The sequence below is a fragment of the Corvus moneduloides genome, chromosome 1 (genome assembly GCF_009650955.1).
Source record: "Corvus moneduloides isolate bCorMon1 chromosome 1, bCorMon1.pri, whole genome shotgun sequence".
NCBI lineage: Eukaryota > Metazoa > Chordata > Aves > Passeriformes > Corvidae > Corvus > Corvus moneduloides.
This window is the reverse complement of record NC_045476.1, coordinates 10,511,078-10,526,366: the sequence shown is the minus strand read 5'-3', so window position 1 is coordinate 10,526,366 and position 15,289 is coordinate 10,511,078. Positions and strand designations below refer to the sequence as shown.

Sequence of the window (15,289 nt, the reverse complement as noted above, 5' to 3'; positions counted from 1 at the left end):
ATCAATGATCTCCAAAGCCAGAGAGCACTTACAAGCAACAAAATCTGTTTTTCCTGCAGCTTTACTGGATATATTTCAATATTTAAGTTTGTTTAGCTTCTCCCCATAGAAAACACATATAAAAAGTGATGTAGGCTCCCAAGCATCACCTTACCTGCCCTTCCAACATGTCTCTCTGCAGCCCTGCCCGTTCCTGCTCGGAACTGTTGGTTCTTCGAATGGAAAGGCTGTGAGATTTACGTTTCTGCTTTGCTTGGCGAGCAGATGCACAACTTCCACTTTCTATTGGCATTACTTCAAAAAAACAGCTTCACAGAGGCTCCTATGATAAACTAAGGACAAGCATTACACATTACAAATTGCTTTGCCAAACTAACCACAACTTAAATATTTTTATCAAAATGGAAATATTTAGTTCTACTAAACTTTGGAGTTGTTTGGGTTGTCATTAAAAAGAAGAGATCCCTCTTACTTACAGCCGTTCTTCAAACAACATTAAGTTCAAAATCATATGCATATATGTAAATAGAATGGAATCACTTCAGCATTACTTATTCATTAGCTAACAAACCTCCACAAAAGGAAAATAAATTCCACTTCCTTGCTCATTTTGGAGAACACCAGCAGAGACAGCCCCAAAATGCTTCCAGGAAACAACTATTATGCATACTATAGTTCACTGAAATGCATGCAAAATTAAAACCCAGCTGGAAAATGAAAGCAAACATGGTAATTTAGGAACACTGTCAGGTTAAAAATGTATTATTGAACCTTAAGTGTTACTGTACAAAATTTAACAGATGTCCTTGTTCAGACATAAGCAGAAATTAATTTTCATGACAGAAGTTCTGAAAACTACTTGCCACCATTTTTGGCAGCTCATGGTTTCACTTCCCTTAATAATGGAAGTGCCCATGAACTTATGAGAATAGTGAAAGTGCACCTGACTTAACAGGCTGCTGGTGATGTGGTTCATTTCTGTCACCTTGATAAAGCCAAATATATGCATTTCAATATGCCTGAAAACACCTGACAGTATCACCAAACAGTATTACCATGTATGAGCTACTGCTTCCCCTGTTTAAGAAAAATCAAATTATGTCTGATTTATTGCATAAACGTGGAGAATATGTACAAAAAAATCAAATTATTTTTGATTGCATAAATATGGAGAATATGTTCTTTACTGTCAAAATCTTATTTTTACAAACATTTGATTACAGGATTTTTTAAAATTTAAACCCAACATTCAACAGAAATTACTTTTTGTTTCATGGGGTACCAGTTGTCAAACATTTCAAATGTTTCAGGATTGATTACCCAAAATTTTTCAATCATGCACACTGAGAACAAAATAAAAATTCATTCTCCAGCATAAATTATTTCTGAAACAACAATTAAAACTTAAAATAGGTGCAATAGTCTGCAGAGGAATAGGAGAGCAGAGATGGCAAAGCTAACCAGGCAACTGAGCTTCCTTTTAAATAAGTTGATCAGAGAAAATTTAAACCAAACCCAGGGCCACTTCCAATTTAAGATCCGCCAACACGCAGGATCTCACGCTAGGAATGAGCACCATCACTATTAACAAGATCAGGCATTAACCATTTCAGGGGTTTGACATGGTGTTTTCAGCTTTTTAACAAATCATAAAGCCAAGGAAAAGCATACCTTATTAAAAACACAGTATGCTCCATGAATAACAATAGCTCAAAATCTCCTTTGGGTTTTATATCACAAAATGAAAATGTATAAAGATACAGAAATTTGTATCAAAATGAGACTAGATTTAGTTAAGATTTTAATGCCCATCCATCCTTATTAAAAAACTTGGTATTTTAATTAGCTTTTGGAACAACCAAGTTCCAGTAACCTGACACCAATTCCACAGTCTAAAATAAAATTCAGGTTGCACCAGTGACCTGTACTGCACTAAAATTTTTTTTTCATATCCTCTGGACTCCACAGAGTCCTCCCCCGCACCTAATCCCATCAGAGCTTTTTATGTGTGATTAATCAGTAGTAACTAATTAGCTATATTCACAAATTAAAGAAGAAAGACTAGAAAGAACTACCATTGGGTAGTTTCTTATTTGCCTAAATTCTTCTATTCACTGTGGCTAGATTCCTTTACAAAATTTAAAAAAGCCCATCCCATAAACAGTTATTGCCAATTTTCTGGGCTTCACTATGTATCTTCCTGTTCACGGACATATGGTCAAGAACGAGGAACAGGTTTTCCCTGCTCATCACATTTCTATTTCTTCTCAAAAGAGGATCAGATCCCAAGCAAATATATATATTCTCCCCTCTTCCACCCTCCTTCCTATCTCTCTTGGGAACCACTTTTCAATGGCTTTCAGTTACCATATTCTGCAGTTTGGGATTACTCTTTAAGGCCCAAAGCATCTGCACACAGGCAGATTTGTTAAGACAGTTTTATTCATACACACAGCTACATATAATCCCATAAATCCATTAACACCATTTCACTTAAGATCTGGGGGCGGAGGGGGCTAAAAAAGAACAAAAGGCAATTTCTAATCCCTGCCAGCTGTGGCTCCTGAACTGCAGTCATACACAAAGATGTTAACGTGGGTTATGCCTTACTAGGCATTGTTTTAACTCTGTTAGTTTCCACTTGCCCTTTCTGCCGAACTACTTCATTTTGGAGGATGTTACCAAGAAATACCCTTTTTTTGACTGCTCCATAAAATCATAGAACGATTTGCATTGGAAGGGACCTTTAAAGGTCATCTAGTCCAACTCCTCTGCAATGGGCAGGGGCATCTTTATCTCCGTCAGGTTGCTCAGAGTCCTGATCAACCTGACCTTGAATGTTTCCAGGGATGGGGCATCCATTGCCTCTCTGGGCAACCTGTGTCCACATTTCATCACCCTCATTGTAAAAAATGTTTCCTTCTATTTAATCTAAATCTACCCTCTTTTAGGCTAAAACCATTACCGTTTGTCATATCACTACAGGCCCTGGTAAAAAGTCTCTCTTTCTTCAAAGTTCCCTTTAAGTATTGAAAGACCCTGATAAGGTCTCTCCAGAGAATCCTCTTGGGCTAAAAACCCCATCTCTCTCAGCTTTTCTTCACAGAAGAGGTTTGCAGCACTCTGATAATTTTTGTGGCTCTCCTCTGGGCCAGCTCTAACAGGTCCACATCTTTCTTGTGCCATTGTCTGCCACTGGCTTTCTGTGCTGCATGCACACATTGCTGCCTCATGTTTTTCATGCCCCAGTACCCCAGGTCCCTCTCTGCTGGGCTGCTCTCAAGCCATTTACCCTCCAGCCTGCACTGATATTAGGTATTGCTCCAACCCAAGGTGCAGGACCTTGCCCTTGGCCCTGCTGAACTTCATGAGGTTTGCATGGGCCCACTCCTGAAGCCTGTCATGGTCCCTCTGGATGCTATCTCTTCCCTCAATTAATCAACTGCAGCACTCAGCACCAGTACATACAGATTTGGCAGCTATAAACTCTAGCACATAGAATTTAAAGGGACACAGTCACAGGCATAAGATTACATCTTTACAGAGTGAAATTCTCACATTCATTACATAGAAGTTTCTACTTTCGCAGCTCGTGAGCGAACAGAGCAGACTGGGTAGAAAACACGTCCACTACTGTCTCTATTTGGTAGCAGCACTTCACCTGCAGCCAGTGTCACGGCCAGGGACTGCCCTCTCCTCATGCAGCAGCATGACACACCACCCATGCACGTTCTGGAGAGGGCAAACATGCAGCTGTTCCCAGGCTCGGCAGGAGGGTGCACACAGCCACAGCAAAGCTGAAACCAAAGAGGCCACAAGCAGGCATGTGCATACAGAGGATGGGAAGGAGAAGCCAAAGGGAATAGCTTCACTGCCTTTAATATTATTGTTCTGAATCCCACCAAACAGCCTTACAAACTTTGAGTAAGGGAGCAATAATTAAAGAGGTTTTTTAGAACCAGGATTTAAATTCAGTTTTTAAAAAGTGACAGTGTCCCTTTAAATATTAACTTCACTTTGACAATTTCAGAACTCTTTTGATTCTAACTGCAACTCTTAGCAATAAGAAGCTACAGGTTTTTCAAGAGCAGATTTCACAAAACGGATCCTTGGCAATATGATGCTAAAAAATAAGGTGCTCATTTCTAGCAGTTACCTGATTCCCCTTATTATGTAAGGTTTTCAAACAATGAAAATTACCTGTCCAGAATATCAGTGTCATGTTACATATCCTATGAAAACCATATTAAATATTGATTAGTGAAACAGTCAGTAGTACACAAACCAGTCAAAGTCTTTCAATTTTTTGAAATTTTTGTAGTTAGAACACGCCAGACAACAGGAAAGAGGGGCTGAGGGAAAACATAAACACAAGTCAAGGCTAGGCACCAAATCCCAGTCAAATCAAGTAAGGAAAAAGTGCTTCAAAACAATCCATTATATATTATTAGCCAGATATAGTTAATATTAACTTTTGAGTGTTCCAAATGGGTTCTGAAAAGAAAAACTCACTAAGTTCACTTTCCTTCTATTCAATAATGCCACAAGTAGGATGGAAAAATCACCAAGAATTATTTGAATCTTGCTTCCTGAATCAAGTGAAGCTAAATTCACAGAAGCTAAAAACTAGCAATCAAGAGTAAAAAAGGTGAACAGAAGTACTTTCTGAGAAAAAAGGGAGAGGGGGAGAAGGAGGAAGTGTATTGTATTACTAAACTATATTCACTAGGGGTGGCAGTTCACAAGTACTGTAGTACTAAAAAGTGAGATTAAGAGACATACTGAGCTATTCTGCTCAATGGTTTTGGAAAACACTACATTTGCATAGACTTCACACAATGATCTGTCAAAGCCTCGACAGAACCTTTCTAACAGTGTAAACGTGCAGAAGTAGGGGAGGAAAAGATGTCCTAGAAAACATCTAGAGCACAGGTGGTTACTACTTGCTGAATGCAAAGACACTCCGGTATTTCAGATATGCTGTTTAATTAAACTCACAGGATATTTTACAGTGTGTTAAATTAAAGTTCCGCCACCTACCTTTCTGTAACAGATGTACTCAGCCACAGGAAATATTTCATCAGAGTAACAGCAAAGAGCAGATGTGTAACCAATTACTGTTTTAGCTACAACAGAGAAACGGCACCAACAAAGAGTGCACACACTGGCCTTACCAGACTTAAAAACCCACTGCAGATATAACTAATTGTACTTGCCTACTTCTGCTCTTGAACACAGAACAAGAGGGCTGCTGAAAGGAAAGTATTCCTGGGGTATGCACGTTGCTGAAGCCAGGGAGAAAAGCTGTTTTAAGATGTGTCAGAGCATAGACAGAATGGCTACAGTACTGCATTTCCTTTTTTGTTCATTCAAGATAACACACAAGTCTGTAAAGGGAAAGCATCAAGAAGATTCAGCAACATCTTACCCAACATCTCCCTGCTCCATTTTGTTTAGAGTTTAGAAATAGCAATAGTTACTATTTAAGTTATTGTATCAGAATTAAAAAAAAACCATACAATTTTACTGTATTTGTATGCTCATAAATCTCTTTGTCTCATGTCTCCCATTTTCAAACATAGCTTAGAAGAAAATTTCAGTTTATACTACATAAAAGACAAAGGCATTTTACAATAGTAATTATTGTCTAGTGCAGCATTAAAACTTTACAATACAAAGATGTCCATTAACGGGGGGGAGTGTGTGGGTTTTGGGGTTTTTTCCCACAGAGCAGGGAGGGAAAGGAGAAAGAGGAGAATGATTACAGTTATTAAGTTCTTAATTACATGGAACTCAGTTTAACAGCATTATTCATGAGTTAAGGGAATTTAAGTATCAACATACGCCACTACACTCCTTATTAACATGCAAAGAAATCAAATTTAAAGGAGTAAAACTTCCATTTTGAGGTCTTTAGTGAACAATTTGCTTCAAGGATGCTGTACATTGAGGTGCCATTAATTCAGTGCAAGCCGCAAGACTACAGCACACCTGAGAAAGATCAGGCTAAGCAGACTGCTTTGTAAGACTGGTTGTTTTGCTAAAGGTAAATATTTAGGAAACAAAACCATTCCAGATCATCACAGATGATGCTAGAAACACTAATGAGCGTGCTCAAACCTTGTGAAATCCACTCAAGCATTACAACATTGATTTTTTTTCTAAATTTAGTGCAGCTTGCTTTCAAATGAAAGTGGATGTTCCTCGAAATGTAAAAGAGGAAAGCAGGCATCCACCACTGAAGGTAACAACCTTCTTTCAACAGAAAGCAGAGTAAAGAAACTGCACCAATAAATTCTGTTATACAGCTGAAATCAAGGATAAAAGCTTTAACACATTAGTGAGTACCTACTCTAAGCAAGCTTTTAACACCAACATCCAAATGTAAGCCAGCCCCGTTTTGCTGCTAGCAAGCTTTGATCTTGCTAATTCAACTATGTCAGCAAATGCTGCAGTCACACCAAAATGCAGGGCTGACCTAGCCTGCCATACAGTCTGCTAAAGCAAGAAATGCTACTCTCACCATACAAGCTTATGTTATCTAATACTAAACAACAATAATTATCAGACTTGGATATTTTTTTTTTTTACTTTTTTTTTAATTATAGTAGAAATCTTCCTGGATCCACTAATAATCATCAGACTAAGAGCTATTTAGTGAAATTGCTGATGTCCTGAAAGCTTCCCTTTGAGACCTGTGCCACCTGTGCTTGCTGAGGGTGCTCACTGCTTAAATGGTACAAGGTATAATATAATCTTATATTCAACACTAGTTAGTTACCTATGAGTATATATTGTACCTTCTTTTATTTATAGGTATTTGACTTTTATTGAAGAGTTCAACAGACAGCATCAGGTCCTGCTAAATTACTTACAGCTGGTTAACTCCTAAAATATGTTTGAAGGCTACTTTATTTCCTCAGCTGTTTCACAGACACTGCAGCTCCCATTTCTGTATTAGCAAATCCCTAATAGCCTAGAAGTAGCCTACATGCAGGCACAGGTATGCAAACACAAGACCTGAGGGTGCGGAATCCTAAGGAACTTCAAGAACAAAGGCGATTTAACCAGGTGTTTGTACAAGGAAGTACTGCACCACACTCAGAGGCCAGAATCTTATTGCACAAGTCTCTAAACAAACAATGTTTATGTACTCGTTATTGATGTATTAGATGAATTGCTATTATGGTTTTATTCAAGCAGAGTGACCTCTAACATCATTGCTCTTCATCTGGAAATATAATACCTGCCAGTAAATTAGAATCTTTTAGTGCTTAAGACTTGAACAAAAGCAATGAATTTTGACTCTAAATATAATACATCTAGCAAGCTCTTCTGAAGCACCAATAAATAATCTCTGTACAGCACATTCCTGAAGCACTACCTCATATGGTCTAGCACAGAGAGCTACAGAACCTACCGACAGTCCGTGTAAGAGCATTGTGAGCACCCAGCCTACCATCTTGAACACCAAGCCTAAAAATAGTCAGTACATATTACTGGAGGATGAGAAAACACAAATCACTCTGGCTTGCAAGGAGACCACCCCGGTTCCTATCCATTCCTCAGTGGTCATTCACAGAGTACTAACCAACTCTCCCCACAGGGGTTTGAAGGGGTGGCCTCCAGAAGTCCCTCACCCTGGCTTTCACCTCACAAGACAACCTACTAGTCTTAGCTACAAGACTTAAAATTCCATGACATAAAATGATCCTAATCTCATCTCGAATTTATAGAATGCAATACCACTTAATTCCTCCTTACTTGGCACATACTAGATCTGCCTTGCAATTTCAGGATTTCATAGAAGTAAGATCTTCTTGTAAGACATTATCCCTACACTCACAATATTTGTCTTGTCACTGTACCAACAGACTTAAGCATTTCAGTCCATACTAAAGACCGAATGCTTTAAACAAGTTCTAAATTTAAGAAAGAGATGGTGGAAGGGCTGTCTACATTAAAGAGGCATCTCATCTTAGAATCTTTAGATTTAACATGATAAACCTAGTTCAGGGACAAACATACACATAAACAACTGGCATTAGAAAGACAATCAACATTACGGTTGGCCTCTGCCCTAAATTCTTATGTTTGGTACCAGCATCTTTTCTTAAAATAATTGCCCAAGTCCACAACAGACAAAGCTACATATAAAGTTATTACAAGACAGGTTAGAGCTGACACCACGCACAAAGATTATTTAACCTAAACTACTCATTAGAAAACATACTTGTGGGTTCTTGGGGTTACCGGCTCTCTTTCAAAAACATCGAGAAACACCAAGGGCAGACTTGCTTAGAAAGCAGTTTCAGAAATTTGCTTAAGGAGAATGATGCAGTTGCAATGTTGTAAAATGGGTGCCTGAACAATAGACGTTTGTATCACTTCAAGGTGTACTCAATGACACTGAATCACTTCAAAGAAGCTGTTCCACCAGTTCCTTAGGTAAACCTTCCATGACATTACTGTTATAGAAAGCCCACTTTAACCACAATAACAAAATTAATTTGACAAGCTGGACAAGAGAGATAAAAACACATGCAGAAGTTTCTCTTTTCTCACAAACACCAAGATGTCCTTGAACCACAGATCAACACTTGAAAGAAGTTTTCCTCTTTGCATAAGGAATGGAACCTAACATGCACTCAACCTCTGAATATATTAAGCATATCAATTCTTCCCTCAAACTTATTTTCACAGGGTTTTAGCACAGAAAAAGGGAGAACTACTGAACGTAGCTCTTTACAGACAACTTTTATCCATCTTGGACACTTCCATGTCATCCTCCCACTGCTGAAGGCCAGATTGACCCCATGCCACCACAAACGGTGCTTCCCTTCATCGTTTAGCTGCGCCCCACTTCAGAAATTTGGGCGTTTCACGTTTACTCCATTTGTACAGGTGTCAGAGGATCCGAACTCCACCTGTAAACTAATGGGGCTCTACGCTTGGCCTGTCCTTAGGCAGGATATGCAGCAGCACACGAACAAAGTTAGCGAGAGGAGTCTCCTCAGCAGCACCTTCGGCTTCTCTACCCGCAGACCTGGAACCATCCCTACAGCCTCGGGCGAGAAGCGCTAAAAAACCGCGACACACAGAAGAGGAACGAGGGCTTATTTTCGGTTATTCTGGGCTTTTGCAGAAGAACGTGCAAGTCATTTCACGCGGAAATAAAGGGGAATAGGACGGGCAGGGAGGGGGTGCCCGGGCAGGAGCCCCGGTTCGCGCCGCGGGCCTGGGCGGCGGCGGCGGCGGCACCGCGCAGGTACCACCGCGATGGCAGCACCAGCACCAGCACCAGCACCGCCACCGCCCCGGACCCGCCCGGACCCCCGCTCCCCCTCAGCCCCTCGGGCGGCCGCGAAGATGGCGGAGGGTCCGCGCCCCGCTGCCCCCGCACTCACCTGTCAGCCACAGCCGCGGCGGCGGGCGGGGAGGGGCAGGGCCGCAGGCGGCGCGGAATAGGAGGAGGGGAAGGATGAGGACAACGAGGAGGAGGAGGAGGAGAAGGCGGGAGGGGCAGCAGTAGAGGCAGCAGCACAGGCAGCAGCACAGCGACGATCGCGGCGCCGCTCGGGCAGGACGCGCCTCCCCAGTGCCGAGCCCTCGCGGCGACATCCGGCGGAAGCGGCGCGGCCCCCGCTCCGAGCCGCGGTGGCGACGGGCCGCGTACCGGGAGAGCCTCCCGCCCGCACAGTCCCGCGGGTCGGGAATGGCCCTGGGCCCAGGGAGAGCCTCCCGCCGGCACAGCCCCGCGGGTCGGGAATGGCCCTGGGCCCAGGGAGAGCCTCCCGCCCGCACAGTCCCGCGGGTCGGGAATGGCCCTGGGCCCAGGGAGAGCCTCCCGCCCGCACAGTCCCGCGGGTCGGGAATGGCCCTGGGCCCAGGGAGAGCCTCCCGCCCGCACAGTCCCGCGGGTCGGGAATGGCCCTGGGCCCAGGGAGAGCCTCCCGCCCGCACAGTCCCGCGGGTCGGGAATGGCCCTGGGCCCAGGGAGAGCCTCCCGCCCGCACAGTCCCGCGGGTCGGGAATGGCCCTGGGCCCAGGGAGAGCCTCCCGCCCGCACAGTCCCGCGGGTCGGGAATGGCCCTGGGCCCAGGGAGAGCCTCCCGCCCGCACAGTCCCGCGGGTCGGGAATGGCCCTGGGCCCAGGGAGAGCCTCCCGCCCGCACAGTCCCGCGGGTCGGGAATGGCCCTGGGCCCAGGGAGAGCCTCCCGCCCGCACAGTCCCGCGGGTCGGGAATGGCCCTGGGCCCAGGGAGAGCCTCCCGCCCGCACAGTCCCGCGGGTCGGGAATGGCCCTGGGCCCAGGGAGAGCCTCTCGCCCGCACAGTCCCGCGGGTCGGGAATGCCGCCGGGGCCGGGCAGGAGCTGCCTCGCCACCACCCCACTCCTCGGCCCTGCTGCTTCCCGAGTCACCGTAGTGCTGCTGGTTAAACAGCGGAGGTGTGCTCCATCCCCACTGAGGTCCCTCGGGGTAACGCTGTGTTAGTATTCTGGTATTGTTACCATACTAAAACCGCTGCTGCTTTAGTTAGTTAGTTACCTCCAGTTACCTCCAGTAACACTGGATCAGGTGGACTGACAAGGCAGATGAAACTTTCCTGAAACACCACTGGAATTCCATTTTTTTTTTTAATACAGAATAGCTGGGAGATACCTAATGTGGAATTTTTCTACTGTGTCTGCAGACTGAATGACAAAAGCAGCGCATCAAAGCTAACCACGATGTTCTGCAAGTAGGCTGTTCACTCTGAAGCCTACAACGCATAATTGAAATGTGATTAATTCCTTTGCTGATTAACACTTTGAATAAACCTCCACCTAAAATTCTTATTCATTGTAGCAGATAGTGAAAGTCAAAAGAGGCTTCGTCTAATTATTTTCTCTCTTCCAGCAGATTATCTTAACTGCCTTAGAAGAGGATGTAAAAAGGCCAGAAGAACATGTGCCAGTGAGAACTGAAAATATTACATTTTCTTTTAATGTGCTTCCCAACTATAAGTCTGCCTGCAGTTCTCATTGGTCTTTTTTCCTTTCTACCCACTTTTCTGCAGTCATGTCTTAAAGCTGTATTAAACACTGACAAAAATAGTGGTTTACCTTCTTATGAGCATATTTTTCATCACTGGAGGTCATTCTCCAAGATCACCAGCCTAACTGGTGGAGAACATCCCATAATTTTAGCCTATTCCCTTCTTCAAAGCCACTAAAAGGGAGCAAATTGTTTAGCTAAATGTTCAAAGGGAGACTGCACAGGCAAAAGGAGAGGGACAAGAGGTGGAACAGAGTTGTCCAGGAGAAAGCCTGAGCACAACCTGACCAAATGCCCCTGTTCAATGTTTTGAATTCTCTTTAGAGCTGGTTTAAGTTGTGGGTGGCTGAGCCATCTTAGCTAAGTGACAATTCAAGCTCTCAGCTGTTCAGTTTCTAACTAAACATTTTTAAGCCTCATTATCACTTCAAAAATTACCTTACCTTAATATAATACTACTGTACTGTAACAATTTTAGCTATAAGCATGAAGGAAAAACATGTCCAGCAGGAGTACAAAGATCTATGTTAGAGATTTCCTGGGGAGAACACTTGGCAACTTTCTTGTCCTCTGGAGCAGCACACTCCCTAGGAGCAGGGTGCATCATAGAGATGACCAATTTTTACCTGAAATACTGAAATACAGAAAGACAAGCTTAAACAACTTTTTCCTTGGTACAGGGTGCGTCACCTGAAAACTAACAGGCCCTGTATGGATACAGTTGCTTTTTCATGAGAAGAGAATGACAAGTGGCCAGTTGTCACTCTAGCTCTGCTACTGGTTTGGTTTTGTCACGGCACTGCAAGAGTAGCAGGCACTGTGTAATGTATAGGAGCAAGTATGGAACAAAAGACTGACCTGCTTTTCACAAACTACCTGATACAAAACAAGAGACAGCAATATAGAAGCCTAGGGAAACGGGGCAGTACTAGCCAGCATCTTTTCAACAGCTAAGAAGCTTTTTAAATAAGCATCACCGTAAATAGAGTGGCAAAATTTAGGTTGTCCTGAGCAAATCTATCTCTGCACCCATGGCTGGACTTGAAAACACAAGATAGAAGGCTTGGGAAATCAGAACAGAATAATAGCTGAATCTCCCATATAAGCATTTTTCAAACCTGTAAATGTAGCAGGAAAAGGCAAAGCCTTCTATCCAGAGCTCAAACCAAAAGAAAGAAAACCAAAACCAAACCAACCAAACAAAACAAATCTAAGGGAGAAAAGGACTCAAGGGTTATTTCTTGATTCATATAGGAAACCTCCTAATAACTCCTTCCTAGAAGAGTGGTTTCCTATACCATTATTCATTCACCTTATGCTGTATAAAATAATTTGGAAGCTGTCCATCATAGCACTCTTTCCATCAGCTTGAGATAGCAGAACTAAATGCAAATAAAACATCCTACTTATATATTTAGCATATATGTATTACATTCTTACTACAAAGACATCTGTCTTCTCTGAAGCGAGCTGAAGCCAACCCACTTCCCTGAAAGAGGCCTTTTAAGAAAGAAGAGTCAAATGAACAGCAGATTAGTTAAGAATGGGAAGTATTTACTTCTCATTTCAGATAAAACCCAGGTTGCTTTTCTCTCAGCACATAAGTAGATCATTTAGACAAATATTTTCTGAAGAGCTATGACTCCGGGGCAGGAAAAGACTCCCAGGAAGAATTCTCTATGGAAACCAGGAGCAAGGATAGCTCTGTAGCTGAGAAGGGTGAACTGGAAGTCTTAAACTTCAGAATGAGTGAACAGGAAGCTGAAAAAGAAGGTTGGATGTGAAAGGAGGAAAAGAAGCCCATTAATTTTCCTTGGCAAATCTGAAAATTGAGGACAAGCATTTTTCAGGAGTTTATTCATTCTATGCTGGGGTCAAATGCAAGGTTTGTTCAGCATTTATTTCATCTTGTAGTTTGTCATCATTTTGTTTAAGTTGCAGGAGAATTAAAAGGTTTTCCTTCAGTTTGGTGAGAGTTGTACTTCCCATTCTCTTAGCACATACCGAAAGTCTGTCAGTGGTTTGAAGCTGGTTGGATTTTCAGGTGAAATTAAAGACTTTCCAATTGTTACAGGAAACTGGTTTTTTCCCTCGTTAATAGAGCATTTGAAAACAGTCAGCAGACTTCAGGAAATGCATTAATTAAGTCTCAAATGCATTTATATGTCACTTCAGGCATTCTGCTTATGGAGGGTGGAGTAGCAGTTCAGAGGTTTCAGTGAAGTGCATCCCATTACAAAAATTAGCATGCTTTGTTTCAACACAAAGAGCCTTGAAGGTGCAGAGCAAGTCTGGAGGGGAGCAAAAGGAAAGATGATACAGGTGACATAAAACACCTGATCCTGAGCATATCTTTGGTTAAAGGCTTGGGAAATCTCTCCTTTGTCCCTTTTGTGAAAATGATTTGTTTTGTCTCCGTCATCCTTTGTCCCTGCTTCTTTGCCTCTCATTATACACCAGGACTTGTTGTCACTTGCTGCTGCTCACCAGCATTGACTCAGGTGAAGTGCTTTGTTTGTCTGTGCAAGACAGGAACTGGAAATGTCTCTGTCAGGTTCTAAAGTGCCTGTATAGAAGTTTCAGTAGTTATTACTAGGAAGAAATGACTCTTTATCATCTATAAGAACACTTTTTCTGGTTTCCCTCTGCTGTGTGGCCTGAAGGTCACTGTGTACACCTGCTCATGTCCCATGCTAGCTGTGCCCTAGGCACAGACCCATCTCTGCCTCCCTGGGGAGAAGTTTCTATTCTAAAAGAGCTTCACTTGCAGGAGAGCTGCTTGTTAACTCTGTTGTCTTCATATGGAATGCTGGTTTGTATGTCCATCTCAGTAGTTGTATTTTTGATAGGTCCGTGTAGCTTGCTTTGTTACTTTAGGAAAATGATAGAGGGAAAAAATAACAGGTTGGGTTTTTTTAATCTGGAACAATGAAACAAGCAAGTGATTGATCTGCTGAAGGATGTTCTCAGTATTTCTCCAAAGCTCAGTCTCCAGTTACTGTGGTTTTGTTCCAGTGACTCAGCAATAAGTAATCTGTAAAGTAATGATAAGTAAACTCAATAAAAAGTAATCTGTGTACATTTCAGTCCTTTATGAGAGTACATATTTATTATTAACATTCTTGTGATAACATTAAATTTGTAGTATATTAACGAATAACACAATATTAACATTAATTCTAATATTTTAATGTTATGTTTTATGTAGTTAAAGGGATATGTAGCAGCCAGCACATTGCTACATTCTTTTTTTTTTTCACTTTTGATGCGCTGCTGGTTTCAAGTGGCTTTCAACCAAACCACCTCCACTCTTTTCTCTTTCACCAAGCTCTGCACAGGGGAATGCTGTAAGATGTTCCCCTTGTAAAATATTAACTGTCCATTTGAACATTTGTGCTGCTAATGATATTTCTAAATCACAGGCCATCTGTCCTGTTCACAGGAAAAATCGAACAAACCAGACTGAAATGCTAGAACTTGAGCTAAGAGGGAATCAGAGCAAGCCACGCCTCCAAGACATGTTAAATGTAATTTCTAGGCCTTTTATAGCATCCAGTCATAAACCCAAATCTGTGGATGGGCAATAAACCAGCAAAAGTCTTGCTGAGAAGGTGCTTAGTTATGGTGGTGTGAAGTTTCTAGGGGCTGGTATTGAAGTTTTTCTAGTTTGGTATCTGTGCATATCTAAACTGCCATATCTGACCAGTTCCTCTTGGCAGCCTGCCTGCGCTCCAGTCCTACCCAGAAAGTGTGTTTCTTTCTCTGGCCTTCAAGCGCTCGCTGAGTCAGGCGATTTCAGAGCTTCCCACCAGCTGCAGCTGTCGGTGCAGGAGGGAGCGAGTATTCCCCGCCTCCCGTTGCCACAGGCTGGGATCTCTGTGGCACACACTGAACCTCTCTAGATCAAAGGATGCTACTGTGGATCAAAGAAAACATCCAGGATTAAATGTGTCCTAAAGCCCTGTTACTCTGCAGTCCCGGGCTTATGGCCGCCACCCGAAACACTTCCACAACCGGGCAGACATTCGGTCCAGGAACTGTTTCCCACAAACACCGGCACATTCGGAAGAGCCAGTGCTTGGGCACAGTCCTTCGGTTTTCGTGGGTGGGGTGAAAAGACAATAAGCAGCGCTGAATGTTAGAAATATTCAATCTTTAGACATTGCAATGGGCTGCCTAAGGAAGTGGTGGAGTCACAGTCTCTGGAGGTGTTTAAGCAAGGAGTGGATGCGGCACTCAGTGCCGTGGTCT

At 42.8% G+C, this 15,289-nt stretch overlaps 2 protein-coding genes across 4 annotated transcripts in view; one reads left to right on the top strand and one right to left on the bottom strand.

The window, feature by feature from the left end:
• Positions 1 to 9,551, bottom strand: part of WDR37 (WD repeat domain 37) — a 47,088-nt gene extending 37,537 nt beyond the window's left edge. Inside the window, exons 1-3 of one of the 2 annotated variants that reach the window (XM_032099615.1) lie at positions 9,408 to 9,521; positions 4,201 to 4,232; positions 155 to 332 (exon numbers count right to left, since the gene is read on the bottom strand). In XM_032099615.1, coding sequence (XP_031955506.1) covers positions 155 to 292 — 138 coding nt within the window. In that variant the 5' untranslated portion in view covers positions 293 to 332; positions 4,201 to 4,232; positions 9,408 to 9,521. Of the gene's footprint in view, positions 1 to 154; positions 333 to 4,200; positions 4,233 to 9,407 lie in introns of both variants that reach the window. The other variant, XM_032099625.1, reaches the window with a different exon arrangement.
• A 145-nt stretch (positions 9,552 to 9,696) lies between these two features.
• Positions 9,697 to 13,021, top strand: LOC116439710 (splicing factor, proline- and glutamine-rich-like). Of its 2 annotated transcripts, none has more exons than XM_032099648.1 (2): positions 9,697 to 10,449; positions 10,904 to 13,021. In XM_032099648.1, exons 1-2 carry the CDS (start codon positions 9,716 to 9,718, stop codon positions 10,911 to 10,913), a joined length of 744 nt encoding a protein of 247 aa, XP_031955539.1. In that variant the 5' UTR covers positions 9,697 to 9,715; the 3' UTR covers positions 10,914 to 13,021. The 2 variants fall into 2 exon arrangements, with proteins under 2 accessions (XP_031955539.1, XP_031955531.1); XM_032099640.1 differs by having other exon boundaries at positions 9,697 to 10,490.
• The last annotated feature ends 2,268 nt before the right edge of the window (positions 13,022 to 15,289 follow it).

Bases quoted from the DNA above. Each gene is read 5' to 3' on its own strand.
- LOC116439710 (XM_032099640.1), top strand. From the start codon at position 9,716: ATGGCCCTGGGCCCAGGGAGAGCCTCCCGCCGGCACAGCCCCGCGGGT. The intron at 10,491-10,903 runs GTTAGTATTCTG...CTCTTCCAGCAG, and splicing joins GTCCCTCGGGGTAACGCTGT to ATTATCTTAACTGCCTTAGA.